This window comes from Poecile atricapillus, chromosome 8 (assembly GCF_030490865.1).
Source record: "Poecile atricapillus isolate bPoeAtr1 chromosome 8, bPoeAtr1.hap1, whole genome shotgun sequence".
Lineage (NCBI taxonomy): Eukaryota > Metazoa > Chordata > Aves > Passeriformes > Paridae > Poecile > Poecile atricapillus.
In genome coordinates this window covers 12,508,233-12,525,511 of record NC_081256.1, presented here as the reverse complement: position 1 = coordinate 12,525,511, position 17,279 = coordinate 12,508,233, and the positions used below count along the sequence as shown (strand labels likewise).

Sequence of the window (17,279 nt, the reverse complement as noted above, 5' to 3'; positions counted from 1 at the left end):
CAGCACTTCCTGTAGTTCCAGGTGAAGTGACTTCCCTCAATTCCTGTGGGCAGATTTGGTAAAACTGGGAACAGAATTTGTCTGGCAGTGAGCTTCAACAACTTCCTCCACGAATCCTAACTACCTTGCCTCAAATTTTGTCAAGCTCTGTGTGTTGTATTTTCCCTTTAAGTAAACATGTAAGAGCAAACACTAGAATCAGCTGGGCCCCATATGCAGTGATTTTAGTCATCTACAGATATAATGTTATTTTCAACTTAAGTTTGAATTGTCTTGTCTTAGGGAGCGAAAACGGACTCAAGAAATTATAGAGTCAGATTTTTCAGAAAGGTGAGTGTTACTGAATGTGTATTTTATGTATAGAGTCACACCTGGTTTATTTCAGATTTGCCTTTCAGAAAGATGACTGTCCAGTTCCTTCTTTCAGCAGTTTTTACTCCTTCACATCAAAGCTGTGTTGGGGTTTTTTTTAAGTCTGCTGGTGTTCCTTTTTACTTGTTTTTGTTTCTTTTACCTGTATTCTGTTTTCCTAAATACATTCACAATTTTGAAAACCATTATTGTTTTTTCAATAGTTTTCTTTAGCTTTTTACTGCTGATGGGGGCCCTTTTTCTGTAAAATAACAGCTCTCCCTGGAACACATTTTCAGAGACTAATTAAAAAGAAGAAAAACATGAGACACATGAAAACAGACACATGAGACTAATTAAAAAAAAAAACAAACAAAAAAACCCAAAAACAACACAGCTGAACTTTTTAAAGGCTTCTGTTAAATTACACATCCAGATCTAGTTTGTGTGATAAAAACAACTGCTCCTGTTTTTTTTTTCTATTACCATTACCTAAGCTCTTGCTTTTCTGGAAGAAGGGGAATGGAAAATAACCCTGACAGTTTGCCAGTTCTTAATTTGGCACCTTAAAACCCAATGAATATGTACTTACTCTCTACAGAAGAGATTCTTGTATCTCTTCTGTGATGGACACATCATAGGATAGATGTGTATGTATATATATATGCTATGATGTGTATATATATATAGATAGAGATATATTCTGTGATGGATACATCTTAATTCCCTAATGACCAAGTTTAGTATCTCCTGCTGTATTTTAAATAGGGATGTCTGAGCTTTTCTATTTTAGGCACACACATCAGAGATCCACATAAACCTTGCTTCCAGGCACATAAGCACCCTGTGATTTCCTCTTTTTTTTCGTTGTTCTTTTGTGAGACCACCTGGAGATTAAAAATCCATTTTAAGCATTTTCCCAGCAACATGTGTTCAAATGCTATCAATGTAGAAATAGTCAAAGAAGGTGAAGGGGCTCTAGTACACTTTTTTGCCAACTTGTAAGAAACAAGTAACTGATGCAGAAGTTTTATTTTTCATTTAGATAGTCCAGTTTTCTGTGGCAAAAAGTAGACCTTTTGCTGTGCAACAAAGTAGCCTATTAACATTCAATGTATTAAAATAATGCTTTTCTCTTTTCAGTAAGAGAAGCAAGAAAGGAGATAAAAATGGGAAGGGTCTGAGGCATTTTTCAATGAAAGTTTGTGAAAAAGTTCAACGTAAAGGAACAACTTCATACAACGAAGTAGCTGATGAACTCGTATCAGAATTCACAAATTCTAACAGCCACCTAGCAACAGATTCAGTAAGCAAATATGTGTTGAATTTTGTTATACCAATACAAATTTGTCTGTTTTATCATGGAATTCTGTTTCTGCACTGTCCTGCCACAGTCCATACTCTCCTTAACTCTCACTTAACTAGTTCTCAAATATAAAGATTTACCCTTTGAAACATAAAAATATAGAATTAAGATGAAGAACTGAACTCCCTCTAAATTTTAAACAAAATAGAGGAATCCACTGAAATAACTAACTTTAAGAAAAGGGTACTCTTGTATATGTTGTCTTGTCAGGCTTTTTGACTGTGCCAGACTTGCCATGATGGAATTTCCTGCAGAGATGCTTCAGGAAGGCCTGAAGCTTCTGTTTGGAACCAAGCATGCTCATGTGGTATCCGAGGGGCATCGCAGATGAAGGATCATGGTTTGACACCACTCTAACCAGAACTGCCATTTTGGCATTTGATCTTCTCCATGTCTATGGAGGATGTGTTCAATCGTTTTTCCTTTTTAAATTGAATTCTTTTGTTGTAATTAGTGTTGTATTGTTTTCTTAGCAGGCTTATGATCAGAAAAATATTAGACGGAGAGTTTACGATGCCCTCAACGTCCTGATGGCAATGAACATAATTTCAAAGGAGAAGAAGGAAATTCGATGGATTGGCCTTCCTACAAACTCAGCTCAGGAATGTCAGAATCTAGAGGTAAAGGGAGGTACATGGGAAATTCTGTTTTGTTCACATGTTGTGATAATTGAGTTGCTCTTTAGAAGAGGGATTATTTTCTCAAATTGAACCTGATTGGTTTTGATTCTTGTGCTCTATGAAAATACAAATTTTGATATTGGAATAAACTGAAAAAATATGTTTGTATATGCTTAGTTCAGTTTCATTTAGTATACATTACATTTAGTTTTTAAAAAAAGCCAAGCTCTTTACCTTACAAAAATGGACATTGATTAAATCAGGGATTATTTTTAAAATTAAAGTCTGTAGTACCTTGGATTAAGCAGAAGAAAGTCAAAAGAAAGTTCAGTTCTGCTCACAAAATGGTTCACATTTAAAGTTAGACCAATTCGCTATTAATGTCTGTACTTGGAAATATAATTCAAAGGAAATTAAATTGAAAAATAATTCCTGCTGGAATGTCAAATACTAGTTATGAACTGCCAGAGAAAGCAAAAAAAAGTTACTACTTATCAGTTATTTCCATTATTTTTTCAGCAGGCTAAGAGTTACAGTGTTTTTTACTGGGATGCCAGAATTTATATGCACAAATGTTGCCTGTCCTTCAGGCCAAATGTGCTATAAATAAAAAGCACAAGTCACTGTATTTATTGTAGCATGCTGTAATGGCTGTCTGGAAATACATCTCAGTTTGTGACATTTGGGCATTAGATATCTTAAAAGGTGGGTGGGTGCCTCTCCAGTACAGAACAGTTCTTTTTGTGCAAGGTCATTTACATCAATTGTCTTTCTAGATGTGGTAAGAGAAAAGCTTTTACTGTCCTTGTCCATTACAGCAACTTGAAAAATACATCCATCCAAGGAGAATGCATGTGTTCAATCATTATGCTTCAGGATGTTTTTTAAATTCTGGATAAATCTATATTTTGTATGCATTCATGTGAATGCATTGTCTCCAGTATAGGTTATTGTTACAAATATGGAACTTGAATTTCATGGTCTCATCTTCAATAATCATATGCAATTCACTGTTTCAGCTGTAATTACACTTGCACAAAATGGAAGCCAGGCATATTTTTCAAAAAATGTTGTTTCCCCTGACATAATAGAAAAGAATGTAAAACAAAGCTGCATTTTCATGGTGTGAAAATCAAAATTAATTTTGGTTTTAAAGCTGTATAAAGTGGCAACTGTTCTTACAGTTTAAATCCATAATAAGATTACCAGTACAAAAATCAGTGCAAAAGAGCTTGGTATATAGAAACCATGCCTGAATGACATCTGTACTGCTTACTGGTTTGAAGAGTCCCAGCACAGAAAGCCATCTGAAAGATGCATTTTAAAGTGTGTGAGGAGGGCACCACCACAAAGCAGCACTGTAAATAAGATAGAGGAGTTTGAGCCAGCTAAGTTTTAAAAGACTACACCTAGACTGCTGTACCTGTAGGGTCAGCGCTGCCCTGTCTCAGCTCTGCGTGTCCCAGGTACAGCAGCTTGACCACATCAACCAGCAGTAACTAAATTGCTGCAAGAGCCTGTGCTCCTGTAGAAAATGTTACCTCTACTCCTTGCTTTTGCTGCGGTCTTCTCAGTTTAATCGAGTCTCAAATAAAAAGTGGAGGTCACTAGTAAGATATAAGTGATCATAAGCCCAGCCTCCATGTATTTATGTCTAGTAGCTTGCAGCTAGGAGAACAGTGGGACATGCACAATTCCAAAGGAGTGGAGGGCAGAAGGAAAAAAAACCCAAAGCATCTCCTCCAGCAAGTGTTTGATTTGGTGCCAATTGGCACTCAGTGCAAGACAGAAGAGGCAGAATGGGTGGGGGGACATAATAGCCTCTTGTAGTAATTAAATCCTTACTGGAGTTAAAATTGTTGACAAAGAAAAACATTACAGTCTGCCAGACCTGTTTAATGGGGGAGCTCTTATGCCCATGCAATTTGCCCCTGTTTACAAAGAAAGCCTGTTCAGTTTGGTACAAGGGAATGGACATGGTAACTAAGTATCTTGATGCATTTGCATTTATCTTTTAAGATAGAAAAACAGAAGCGGATTGAAAGGATAAAACAGAAGCGAGCCCAATTGCAAGAACTGCTACTGCAGGTATATTTAATTTTAATTTTTTCCCCATAAATGAAAATATCAAGTGCAAATCCAACGTGTTAGACCCGCTGAAGTTCTTCCTAGATTTAACTAACAGCTGTGACATACTAAGGAGTGAAGTTTGACCCCTGTGACCTTTCTGAATTCTGGTAGGGGGACCTCTTGCCGACACTCTGTGGTTCAGTTTTGCCTGCTGTAAACCAGCATGCTCCATCTGTGTGCCACAAGCTTTCCTCAGTGTTCCACTGAAGCTCTGCCAACCTCAGTGGGAATGGGAACAACTCACAAGTCCCCTTTGTTGACTCTAAGTTCCCCCAGAGCTACCCTGAGTCATTCTTCAAATTTTCTTTTGACCTAAACTATGAAGTTTGTAACAGAACTTGTGCAAATGTGTGCAGAGTTGTTTTGGGGGATATAGACATATCTAGATCTTAAGAGTGGAGGGATGGCAAATCCAACACCTTTATCTTCTGTCACATACCTTTGAGATGACTTTTGGCTTTAATTGCTGAAATATATTTCAAATGCATCTTGTTTATAAAGTAACATTTTAAAAATATAGTTATGAGCATTCCTTAACATTCTAGTCTGTGCAGACTTTTAGTAGTTTAAATGTAATGAAATGATTTTATGAGATTACAGGCAATAAGGCTGTATTTTTTTCCTGGTTCAACTACACCGATGCAATTTTCATGTAATTGATATTCACCGAAACTTTCAAATATCTAATGCTTCTTCTTTGTTCATCATCAAAAGCTGTTTCTCTACTTAAGGTACAATTGGAATTCAATCTGTCTGACCCAATACATCAGCAGTTCCTCCAACAGTAGCATGAAATTACACTGGTGAAAATAAGGCAACTCAGGCCCTCTTTTTGTCCAAACATTGACAGAATTGACTCCCTTACTGTCCACAACTGTTTTTATTGCCCTGATTGTGTTGATTGCCAAAGGGTTTACTAGTCCTTTGGGATTCTATCCATCTTTTTCCCCTTAAATGGAAGAAGCAGTGCCTCAGGTGGGTAAGTACACTGATTTCAAGTCCCTCAAATAACATTTCCTAAACCCACACATTTTCATACACGTGCAGTCAGATATAAGAAACTGGCAGGCAGTGAGTGGTGTCACAAACAGCACCTGCTTAATAACGTCCAGAGAAGAATTTCCAAACTAATTATTTTGAAAGAGAGAAGAAGGTGATGGATGAGAAGGGAAAGAGAATAAAAATTAAAGATATGGGAAGTTGGGGAATTTTTGTTTCAGTGTAACTATCTCGTACCCTGAGGTAATTACACATAAAAAGTACCAGAGAAGACCTCTGACTCCAGAGCCCTTTCAAAGGGATTGGGGAAGCATTCTCCAGAAAGCCTTATTGCTCCTTTCTTGTTTCTTCTCCAGGGAGTGTGAGGGAGGATAGAGTCAATAGTATATGTGCAAAAACTTGGTTTAACTTCTCCTGGTGAACTTCACTAGTGCCAAGAGAAAGGCCATAACTCACTTTTTGACAAAAGATTACTCAAGGTATTGAGAGTTAATAAATAAGACCTATGAGGTTTCATTTCCTAGAAACACTGATGTCTGACCTTTCATTGTCAATGATAACTTTTTCTTTCTTTTGTTTTACAGCAAATAGCATTTAAAAACTTGGTACAAAGAAATCAGCAAAATGAACAGCAAAATCAAGGCCCTCCATCTTTGACCTCCACAATACAGCTGCCTTTCTTAATAGTCAACACTAGCAAAAGAACAATTATAGACTGCAGCATATCAAGTGATAAGTGAGTGTTTATGGAATTATTTTTTATCATTTAAATCTTGTTTGTGGCCTCGAATTTTTCCTCAAACAAGTGAAGGAATTTTTTCTAGTTTACTAGAAGTAATTATTGTATTTATATTTGCACCTGTCACTTCAAGGGATTGCTTGTTTGTTTTTTTTTAAATATTTAATGCAATTGCAGTAATAATATGAATGAGTTTATTAGCACTGCCTTACAATCTCTAGTTAAAACAGGCTGACTTTCACTGTTGTAAAAGGCACTTCAGGCTGACATTTCAAAGAGCATTCACTTCACAGGAGAAATAAATGAATTAAACTATTTGCTAGGACAGCACTACATTTTAAAGCAGCCATGTGAATTCTTACTCTTAGTATGCTTAAAATGTACAGTCAGAAACACAAGGTTATCCATGTGACACAAAAGTAACATACTCCAGGTGATGATAAGAACCTTGAAAGTGTTTTTTAACACCAAAAAATTCTTTGAAAGAAAGGCTACAGACATTTGTAATACTGTCTTTGTGAGCAAACTTCTACAGTTGCATTCACATTAATCTGAAAATCTTCCAGTTACGTAATTGTGGATGCTTGTGCTCTTCATCCTGTGAAAATATGGCTGAAGTTTGAGGTGCTGTTACGTTAATTGGTAATCGGCTCACAATCAGTTTATTAGCTGAAAATAGCTGGCTTTGCTCTAATACTGTAGATTACAGATTTCACTCTGTGGTATGCAAATCCTGTACTGAACTTCAAGTCAATCACACAGCAAAAATAGACAGGCTCTAGTAACCCATGCACCAGCATGCAAAATGGCAATACAATTAAAAGTTGAATTTTTATATAAAATTAGACTGAAGTCAAATATATTCTGTGACAAAACTTATGGAATACACTCATGAGTTCAGCGAGTTGGAAATTTTAGGATCATTTTTGATTTAGCATAATTACAGCCTTATTCTATAGTCACACTAGAGAGGTCCTCCTGCTCTTTTAAATAGGACTCTACACTTAGGTTTGGAGTTGTTCAAAAGTTGAACAATTTCATACTGAAACTTCAGAACTGCTGCTTTGAGTTGCTAGAGATTAATCTGGCATTTGGGACCAGAGCAGTGTAACACACTTCTGCGCTCTCCAACTGTGTGAAAACATTCCTACCAAAAGTGAGCACACCAAAATTATTGAAGTTATTGATACTTCAATTTATATAACTCAGCTTTGGCAGTATGTCACCTGGAGGTCATTAAGTGTACAACCCAAATTAAGCCAGCTTTCCACTGTGGTTGTTATTTGTGCAACTAATTAGGGCAGTAGCAATAGGTAAACAGTGCCAGAAACTGCTGTTTTAACCACTGTTGCACTGGTCTGCTAACTAAGGCAGTTAGCAAAGGTGGCAACTTACTGGGGAGCATTTGTGCTGCCTGATTCCATCACTGATCAGCTTGAGTGCTTGCTCTGCACTTGGTTCCAGACTGAAAGCCACTTTTTAAAGGGCTTCCATTTTTCTTTCTTCTTCAAATAACATTACATAAAGCACCCATGTTAGTAAGTCCAATGAAGAGCTAAGCTTACAGCATTAGCAACTCAAAATTTTATTTACAGAGGAACTTCTAAAGGAAAGTAATTGCTTGGAAATGTACATATAATGCACAGGGCATTAGATTACCAACGGAAAATTCTGTGTATAAACTCAAGACCTTTCAAGCTTCCTGGTTCAGGTATCAGAAAATAAGTATTAGAAAACAACTTAGCAAGAAAATTGACATGTGACATGAGCCTGGAGAGATAATGGAAGACCCACCAGTGACTTATCTTTTAAAGACTGTATCTCACAGATGGGTTGTTATTCCAAGGATAAATGTTTTGTCAGCAGAAAAAGAGGTACTGGAAACTAAGCCTTATTTTACAGACCAGAATTGTCCAGGCTTTTAATACCTGTGATGACAATGTAAGGCCAGCCTAAATGCCCCTGCATTTCCTAAAGCTATCAGAAGTTCATATCTGAATTTCTACTTTGATATGCAATTAGAAAAAAAACCCAAACATTTTGAGAGTCCTGCAGCAGAAATGGTGGGTTGTGAACACATAGGACTCTGAACAGACTGCTTTTCTAGCTGCATCCAAAAAAGCAAAATTATACCAAAGTAACTAGGTCAGTTCACAGGAGGAGTGTTGCACATTAGAACAAGAAAGTGAAATGTAAAAACAGAAAAACAAAATAGGTTTTTTGGTGACAGGGCTTCAGGTGACCTTATTGGCTTTAGTGCAAGTGAAGGTTCATGTTTACTAAGGCCTCCTTCTTCCCCTTTGAATCTACCTAGTGAGGTAGAAAATTTTAAAATTTGTTCCTCCACTGGGGAAGTTACTTTAATTGGGCATGTGCCATTTTAAACCTGTAGGCATGCCAGTCACAGAAAAGAAAAAGCATTTCTTGCACCTCTCTTTCGTTAAGGACCCTTTACAGAAAACCAAGACTCTAGATGCTTACCTCAGTGCATGCCAAAACCATCAGAGAAAGAATAGGCAAGAAGAGCACAACTGTGCTCTGTTCAGAATCATCTAACTTTTCATTTTTCACATGCAGATTTGAATACCTCTTTAATTTTGATAACACTTTTGAGATTTATGATGACAGCGAGGTGCTGAAAAGAATGGGAATGTCCTTTGGGCTTGAGGCAGGCAAATGCTCAGCTGAGGACCTAAGAACCGCAAAATCACTGGTGCCAAAAGCTTTAGAAAGCTACATCACAGGTAAGTTAAATATATCGTGCCTGATGAAATCCATAATATTTCCTAACTGAAGCAAATTAATTATATTAACTTATGTATGTAACATTTGAGGGTTTGTGGGACTTAGTAGGGTTGGTACATGAACCAGTTGTTTTACTGTTCATTTTGGAAGGTATATCTTATCCTGTTGATGTAATGCATACTGATCTATAACAGTGTGATGTGTGAGCTGCATTATGAAGAAATTATCTCTTAAATAACTAAGTTGACACCCAGAACAAATTAACGTGTTAGTACTAATTTTGAGTAAATGAATGTATGGTGGAGCAAACTGGAAGAAGGCAGCTTTTCCCAGGCTGAGGAAAAGGAAAGAAAAAGAGCATCTTGAACTGGTTGGGTGAAATCCCTCAGGAGCCAGCAGGTGCCACCTGAGAACTAAGCTTCTCTAAATAAAGCAAGAGGCTCCAAAGACTTCAGGACAGGTGACCCAGGCAGCTTTTACCTCCCTGTTTGAACAGGTTGTGCTTAGACACAAAACCAGAACTCCTTCGGTGTTGCACCACTGGACTAGAGCTGCCAAAATCTGCTATCGCTTCCTGTGGTTATTGTCAGTGTGTTCTTACTGTACCTGCAGCTTAAACTTAGCCCAGCATTTTCTCAAGTTTATGGAGGGACTTTATCTGTAAAGGAAGTGCTACTCAATTAATTACTGCATACAGACCTTTTTTTTTTTTTAGAAAAGGGAACAAATCTCTTGCTCTAACTTCTCTACTGCTATATATAAATTAAAATTCAGTTACATTCGATAAAAGTAGTACATTTTAAATGGCTTAACATTTCAAACTACGTCAAATGTGCTTATGTTTATTAACACTTGTTTGTGTTTTCCTGGTCCTCTTGTCCTGTGGGTTTTTAAATTGAGATTTCATATTTTATTTTTGGTTTTGAAATTACACCTGAAGTCTTTAGAGGCACAACAAAAAGAGAAGTTGAAAAATCTTGATTTGTTCTTCACAGGTTCATTCAACTCAATGTTATTTACCATGTGAGTTATCAGCAATGTAAAAAAGGGGAAAGGAGCAGAACTCATGTCTTTAACAGTGTTGCAATGTTGAAGTTACTTTATTGTTCCCATGTGTCAAGGATCAAACTAAAATTTCTCTTTCATTTTAAGCCTGCATTAATTTACCTCCAGAGAACAGGGTTTCCTTTGCAAAAAACCTGCCCATTCCTGCATTTTGGACCCAGGTGCTTTCTGTGTGCTCTCCCTGAGCTGGTTCCAGGTACTAAACTGCAGGCATTGTCTAGCAGAGGAGTTTGCGACAATTAAACAAGTAAGAACTATGTAGCAAAGGGCTCCAACCAGAACAGTTCCAATGGAAAGGTGGGAATGAGGTTGCTGTCTGAGCAGAAATACTCCACTACCTGGGACAAGCAGAAACTCGTGGAACAGCAACCAGAGTAACATCTCTGTCTTTTGGGCTGTGCACATCTGACAGGCACTTTACACAAAACCAAGTCCCACCTTTGTTAGTTGAGTCCTGACTACTAGAAATGAGGCTGCAGATTTCAAAAAAAAAAGCAGGAAATAAAAATTCTGAGGTAGTAACAGTGGGGGTAACATCTCAACTTATGTATCCCACTAAGGCAGTGGGAAGACAAAGTGGTGCAGTTTAGGACTTGCTTTTTTCCCCCTCTGTGAAGAAGTGCTCTGCTGTTTACCGTAATTAGCCATGACTAGAAAATGGGCTGGAGCTGGAACTAAAGAGCTAAGAGCACCCACTGCCTGGATGAGTTTGTTTAGATGTCAACAACACTCCCATGCAGCATTTGTACATTAATTGCAAAAGCTATTGAGGGTATTGCTTTAGAGCCTTCTCAAATAAAGTATAAATTTCTACCACATGTATCTGCTACAAGATATGCCTAGTACATGACAATGCCACTATTAGATTGCACTGCATCACCTTGGGCAGGTTTATTCAAACTGCTTTCCCTGGTTTTAAGTGTAGCTATTAGTAACTGATGTACACTGCTAGAAGAAATAAGTATTTTCATTGTAGACACACTTCTAATTTTGACAGATCTTTCCATACTGGAAAGGGCTTCAACTCCCCATCTTTCACCAATTTCTTATCCCTTGTTTCTCAGAGCCCACTGGAAAATTGTATCTAGAAATATGAGGCAATGAAAATACAAGGCAGGGATATGCTTTTATGAACCACCTTTCTGCCATGCTTCTACCTTGCTCTTCAAAATGAAAACTAATGAGCTATTATCCAGAAATGTTAATAAACCACAAGCTTACTAGCAGTGTCTTGTTATTCTTCTGGAATACTGAACATGTACACACAGGTACACTCCTTCAAAATACCAGAGAACAACACTATGGTACAGCTTTATTAATCCAAATACAATGCAGTTGTTCCAAATGGTTTAGCCTCCTCCTGCACAGACAGGAGGAAGCTGTCAGAACATGTTCTCTGTAACATGAAACGTGCATTTAGGGCAATGTTGATGAAAGACATCCAGTTCCATCCACATTTAACTGTTCTCATCTATTCTGTCCTCACAGATCACCCTAAAACTGCCACTTGTTAACCTCTGCTGTCATGTTCCAAGGACTGCTGCCAGGAACAACACCCTTGCTAGCCTTGCTTTGTAACATGACATTTAAATACATTGCTGCAACAGCTTCCCACAGCACAAACCAAGGCAGCCTGTGGATCCATCCTAGTGGATGGTGAGCCAATTAACATGGCTGTGTCAACCTGCTTAAAACAGCCCCTGTGCTAGGCAGCACTACCAAATTTAAGAGGAACCAAAGCTTGACAAGAACACAGAAGGACAAATAAGAATGTATATGTAACAACCACAGTTATTCCTCTTACCTGCTGGTATAGAACAATTCTAGATAATTATGAGTACTGTAGTCCCAGTTACTGCTACTGTGCTGTCTAAAACAGAGGCTTGATTAAGCTTAGAATTTAACAGTAAAGAATCTAACTTCTGATTTAATTCATCCAGTTGGAACCACATGCAAGTACCACAGAAAAGAACTAGACAGTCTTGATAACTTTGTTTTGATGTTAACTTTGTGTTGAGATGGAATTTGGGTAGGCTAATAGAAATGCCTTGTCTAAGGAACAAATTAAAAACACACTAAAACAAGAAAATCCTGTAAATATAATTGGGTCAGTGGACTTGTTTTGCTGATTCTCTTGGCAGAAATGTACGTAACTGGAAACAACTGACAGGCATAACTTGTTAGGGAATTTGCAAACAAGTATTATGGGGGTTGTAAGTAACCTTTTCACATCCCTCAGGGAGCTTTTAACGAACTACCTCAAGAAATACAGCATTATTGCCAGACCATTTTAACTGGTCCCCCATTTCCTACCCCTAGGGAGAAGAATGCCTTACATGTCTCATGTGGTGTACAACAGGCTCTCTCTCCCATTCTTGGCACCAGCCCTTTGCCATGGGCTGTGCATGTCCACAGCTGCTGCCCAGCTCTGGCTGGTGGCAGAGTGCATGAGGAGACTGCCCCACTGCCAGCCATGAGAGCACCAGGCTGAAACTGCCTTTGGCCACCAGAACACACACAACAACACAGAGACTGCCTGGGTGGCTTCACTGCATTATTTCAAACCCAAATAAATACAATTCCTTTTGTACCTTCACCAAGTGGGGCCAGGGCACTTGGAGCTGTCAGGGCATTTCACAGGGTCAGGCTGCGGGAGTAAGTTTCCATGAAGAACTCCAGAACTCTTATTTCAAGTACCTGTGATTGTATACAGTTGCCAGCCAGGTGCAGCTTCTCCAGAGAGAGGGAAAAGCTGAGTGCAACTCTTAAGTGCATCCACAAACACAGGATATAATTTCATCTTGGTTAAACAGAACTCATCTACAGTATAAAACTCAAGCTACTGGTACCTTCTAAACTAAATTAAGGGATCCTTACTGCAAAGAGAATGCAAAGTTTAAAATCATAAAAGGAAGAAAAAATATAAGCAGCTATCATAAATAGTTATGCTTTCTTCTAGATATGTCTGCAGGATTTTCATGGATAAACCAAGGGTTCCTTTCAAGTCCAGCACAAGCAGTTTCCCATTTCGAGGCAGCTGGAGGCACTTATGATGCTAAATCAAGGTAAAAAATACTTTTTTATTCAAGGACAGTTATATATGCTTGTGGTACTTTAGTAACTTTGCTATTTCAGACCATTTGCATGCAGGAATTGAGGTACTTTTCTATCACAGTTGATTTTGATTGTGAAAAAATCTCTAATTCTGTCTTACCTGAGGGATAATTATATTTGAAGGGTTAAATCAACATGCTTTGAATGTCAAGCATACCAGCTATTTTGTGCCTATGTTTCATAAGAATAGAATCACTTTCAAGCCCCTTTTCCTGACAAACCTTAAAGTCCTGCCTGGGCATGGACTACAAATAGATAATTACATGTGGATAAAAGCCCAGTAATATTTCTGAAGAATGCACAGGAATGTCTGCTCTCTAAATGCACTTCTGTTTAAGCTCTCATGAAAGAAGTTTAGTCCACACAGCTTAATAAGAATTTAAAATTAAAAAACAACAACCACACAAAAAACACCATGCGGAAAACCCCAACCTAAAATATACCTCAGCAGCCAGACTTTGCTTGGAGGTTACCTGTACCATAAAAAATGGAAATAGGGATTATTATAGGGATTATTATTTTGGAGCAGGCTCTTTCTCATAGCATTTAATAGCTTCATTTTATATTGCAAACATTTCTGTGTGTTAATGAAACTGATAGATTTCCCTTTTTTTCTTCAGCTTAAGCAATTCTACTAGTTGTTCATGAAAAAAAAGTCGTCATCCAGTAATCTTTCTTATGCAACTTTCTCATGTTTTATCAGCTCTCCCAACTAATAGCTATGTTTACTGTAACATTCTGGGATTTTTCCTTCTTGGTAGCATTTCTTCAACTAATGGAAAAGTTGGAGCCAAAAAGAAAAAGCTTAAAACCTCATGAGAACCCCTCTAAACTTCACCCTTTCTGTTGTTTTGCTAGTGAGAATCCAGGGTTCTGTTTGGATGCTGAAGTGGCCTTAGCAACTGGGCAGCTTCTTGCCCCTAGCAGTCAGCAGTCCAGCAGTGCAGCATCCCGGGGGGAGACGCCCTGTTCCTTCAACGAGGAGGATGAAGAGGATGAAGATGAGGATTCTTCCTCCCCAGAATGAGGACAGTAGAAAATGGAATATACAAAATGCTGCTCAAATATTCTTAATGGGAGTTCCTGTTTGGATTTTACTGGTTTCTTGCCTTGGTTTGCACTGTGTTCGGTGAACCAAAATGGAAGCTTCAAAACAAGTTTATCCATAGCTGAAATTGAAGAATTGTATAACTGAACACAGAGTGACATGCAAAGGCAGAGCAAAGTGGGTTTTATAAACTATAAACAAGGAAAAGAACAAAGTCCCTGGACATGTGGCAAAGTAAACCTTAAATTCATCTTTTCCATTTTGGGACTCAAGTCTCTGTCTTCCCCTTGTCTTTTTCAGATGGAGAAGAAAACAGTCAGTCAGTAAAAGCCAATGCTTGCATTGTCTTTTGGCCCTGCTGCCTTTAGAAAAAGGGGGAGCGAGCACATGCAAATGTGCTGAACTCGTTATTTAAAACTATCTTGTATGAAAGTGGTTATAGGGAAAAGGGGCTGTTAAAATGTTTGCTTTTTTTGTGTTCAACTTGCTGTATAGAAGATTCTTAAAGTAATATAAATTGCAAGTGATTAAATGAATCTTGAAATAGTTTATATCCATTTTAGATACTCTAAAAGTAACATTAGTATAAAAGGTTCATACGTTCATTTATATTGCAGGCCTAATTTATTATAAGTGATTATTCTTAGCCATTATTAAAACAGTCAGGAAACAAACAGTATTCTCTGCACCAGCTTTTTTCAAAGAAAGTAAGTAAAAAATTGTATTTCTAGATTAAAGCATATTCAGCGTAGCTTCTCCTTTACTGTTCTAACTTTATATAATCCCTTTGATGTTAGAGCATGTCTTGTTTGTTTTAAAAAGGCCTCCCACCATGTTAAAGATCTCAGGCAGCATGTTTTCAAGGCAGTCCTTTCAAATTTGGGGTGGGCAAGTCACATAACTTTTAAGGTCATAGGCTGAGGTTCTTAGGGGAAAAAAATAAAATTTCAACAATACATCATCTCATGTTTTGCATTCTGGTCAGCTTGGATTCTGACAGACTTTCTGATCAGTAACTTCAGTTGCACTTACCTTGATGCACCTTTGAAAGTTGTATCAAACCACTAAAAATAATCTGGCTCAAGTTACTCAACACATACCCCATGTAAATTGTTAAATTAGACTTGCAGCAGGAGACTGTGTTTTCCATAGCTAACATCACATCCAATCATTAAGACCTGTAAAGAAAACCTTGAATATCAATGCCAAATACACTGTAGATGTACTCTTCCCGTGGTGTTCCAGTGTCCAGGACTTTGCCTAGCCTCTCTTTTTCATGAGGTGAATCTTCCCAGTTTTTGCACTGTCTCTAGGAGGTTGCCCCATGTCTCAGCTGTGTGAGGCAGCTGTCCTGGCTCTGTTCCTGTGCTGGGGCATGGGGCAGCTTGTGCTGTGGCTCACCTGAGCAATGGCAACAGCTACCCCTGGGCTGCTGGCAGCATCACTCACAGCCTGGGCTGTGTCCATGTCATGTCTTACAGCCAAACCTGCACTCACTCAGGCCAGCAAGATCCGAAAGTACCAAGCCTGAGCTACAGAGAGAAAATGAGGCTCCAGCTCAAGAACTGTGCAGGAATTAGCAGAGGGCTGGCTGCTCCCATGACAGGTAAAACTGTCAGGAGTAGACAAGCACCACCCCATGTTTACATTACAAACTAAAGCATCAGATAGAAATGTCTCACAGATAGTTCAAACTCCTGCACCTGAGGAGTACCGTGCACCAGAATGTAGGCAGGGCTCTTGACTGAGCTATCTGTTTTACACAAATGAATGGTAAATGCACAACTCAAATGCCTACCATGGTATTCACCCTTGGGGCAAGACTGTTAAGACCATCCTGTGCTCATGGCTCACAGGGAACAGCAGACTGAGGCTTTACACCCCCTCACTTCCACTGAATCTGTAACACTACCTCAATACCAGAAAAGCTTTACAGAAACAAAAGAATATTCTTGCTGAGAGTCAGTGCATTGAGCCAAGTGTCTCACTTTTGAAATAGGGGAAGAAGGGAACAGGTACTCCACATATATTACTATGGAATTGTCAGCTTCATGATTGACAGAACATGATTGATGATTTAAACAGATCGTCATTTTCATTCCTAAAAAAACCCATTGCTTTTTCAAAAACTGCCCTGTCAGCCAGCTTTCATTGGAGGGGGCAGATTAAAGATAACTTAGATATGCATGGTCCTAAGGAATTCTTTTAAGAGGGAAATATCTTCCAAAGTAGTTACACCTTCCTCCCCCCAACAATATATTAGGGACACATTTAACTTTACACTTTCTTCATACTTCTCACTCAAGATCTGTGTAAAAAAAAAAAAAAAAAAAACCAACAACCAAACAGCAAAACACTAATCAGTTCCTAAAGAGCAGCACTTTGAACTATAAAAACCTGGAAAAAAAAGGCTTCCAGCCCAGAAACAGAATGCATTTCATTAGCAAGTCAGTGGGCTTTCTGCTTTAAAGGGGGAAGATCTTCAATGACACCTTTCCTCCACTGATGTCTGTGTCCTTCAAAGCTGCAGCCTGCACAGCTGCTTGCTTTCTGGCAAACATCAAACTACCAAATTTAAAGATAAAAAGTAAAAAATATGGGAGCACATAATATTTATTTGACAGTTGAACCAAGCCTTTAAAAGTTTGGGGTTTCTTTCCTGGACTAGTTGAATACAAAGGACAAAACAAGTTAGAACATTTAGGAGAGACTTCAAAAGTAAATTCTTTCCTTGGGCTTCTTTGTGCCAAGTACCAGTTAAGGATGAAGTTCAACTGAAGCACAGCAGTCCTGTGGCTACACTAAAGTCTGGGAACTAGGAGAATTTGGGTCCTTATCCAGCCACAGTCACTTGTGTATGACCTCAGGCAAACCTTTCAATCGTTCCTGGTGATCTTAGCTGCCATATTTAAAAAAGAAACAAAACACACACACAAAAACCGCAAACCAAGACAGGTAAATGCAAGACCTCACTAAAGGCAGCTGCTGCAATTGTGAGTAAGGGAGTTGAGAATATTAACAAACCACAGAGCTCCCATTAAGCTCATGGCAGTGTTTGTGCTCAGCTGCTTCAACACACAGGCCCTCCCTCCTGTTGAGAGC

The 17,279-nt window shown here is 38.4% G+C and overlaps 1 protein-coding gene across 4 annotated transcripts in view; it reads left to right on the top strand.

The window, feature by feature from the left end:
* TFDP2 (transcription factor Dp-2) overlaps positions 1-16,523 on the top strand; it is a 48,580-nt gene extending 32,057 nt beyond the window's left edge. Inside the window, exons 6-13 of one of the 4 annotated variants that reach the window (XM_058844102.1) lie at positions 283-330; positions 1,495-1,657; positions 2,194-2,337; positions 4,357-4,425; positions 6,051-6,202; positions 8,783-8,949; positions 12,975-13,080; positions 13,988-16,523. In XM_058844102.1, coding sequence (XP_058700085.1) covers positions 283-330; positions 1,495-1,657; positions 2,194-2,337; positions 4,357-4,425; positions 6,051-6,202; positions 8,783-8,949; positions 12,975-13,080; positions 13,988-14,156 — 1,018 coding nt within the window. In that variant the 3' untranslated portion in view covers positions 14,157-16,523. Of the gene's footprint in view, positions 1-282; positions 331-1,494; positions 1,658-2,190; positions 2,338-4,356; positions 4,426-6,050; positions 6,203-8,782; positions 8,950-12,974; positions 13,081-13,987 lie in introns of all 4 variants that reach the window. The other 3 variants (XM_058844101.1, XM_058844103.1, XM_058844104.1) reach the window with 3 other exon arrangements.
* The last annotated feature ends 756 nt before the right edge of the window (positions 16,524-17,279 follow it).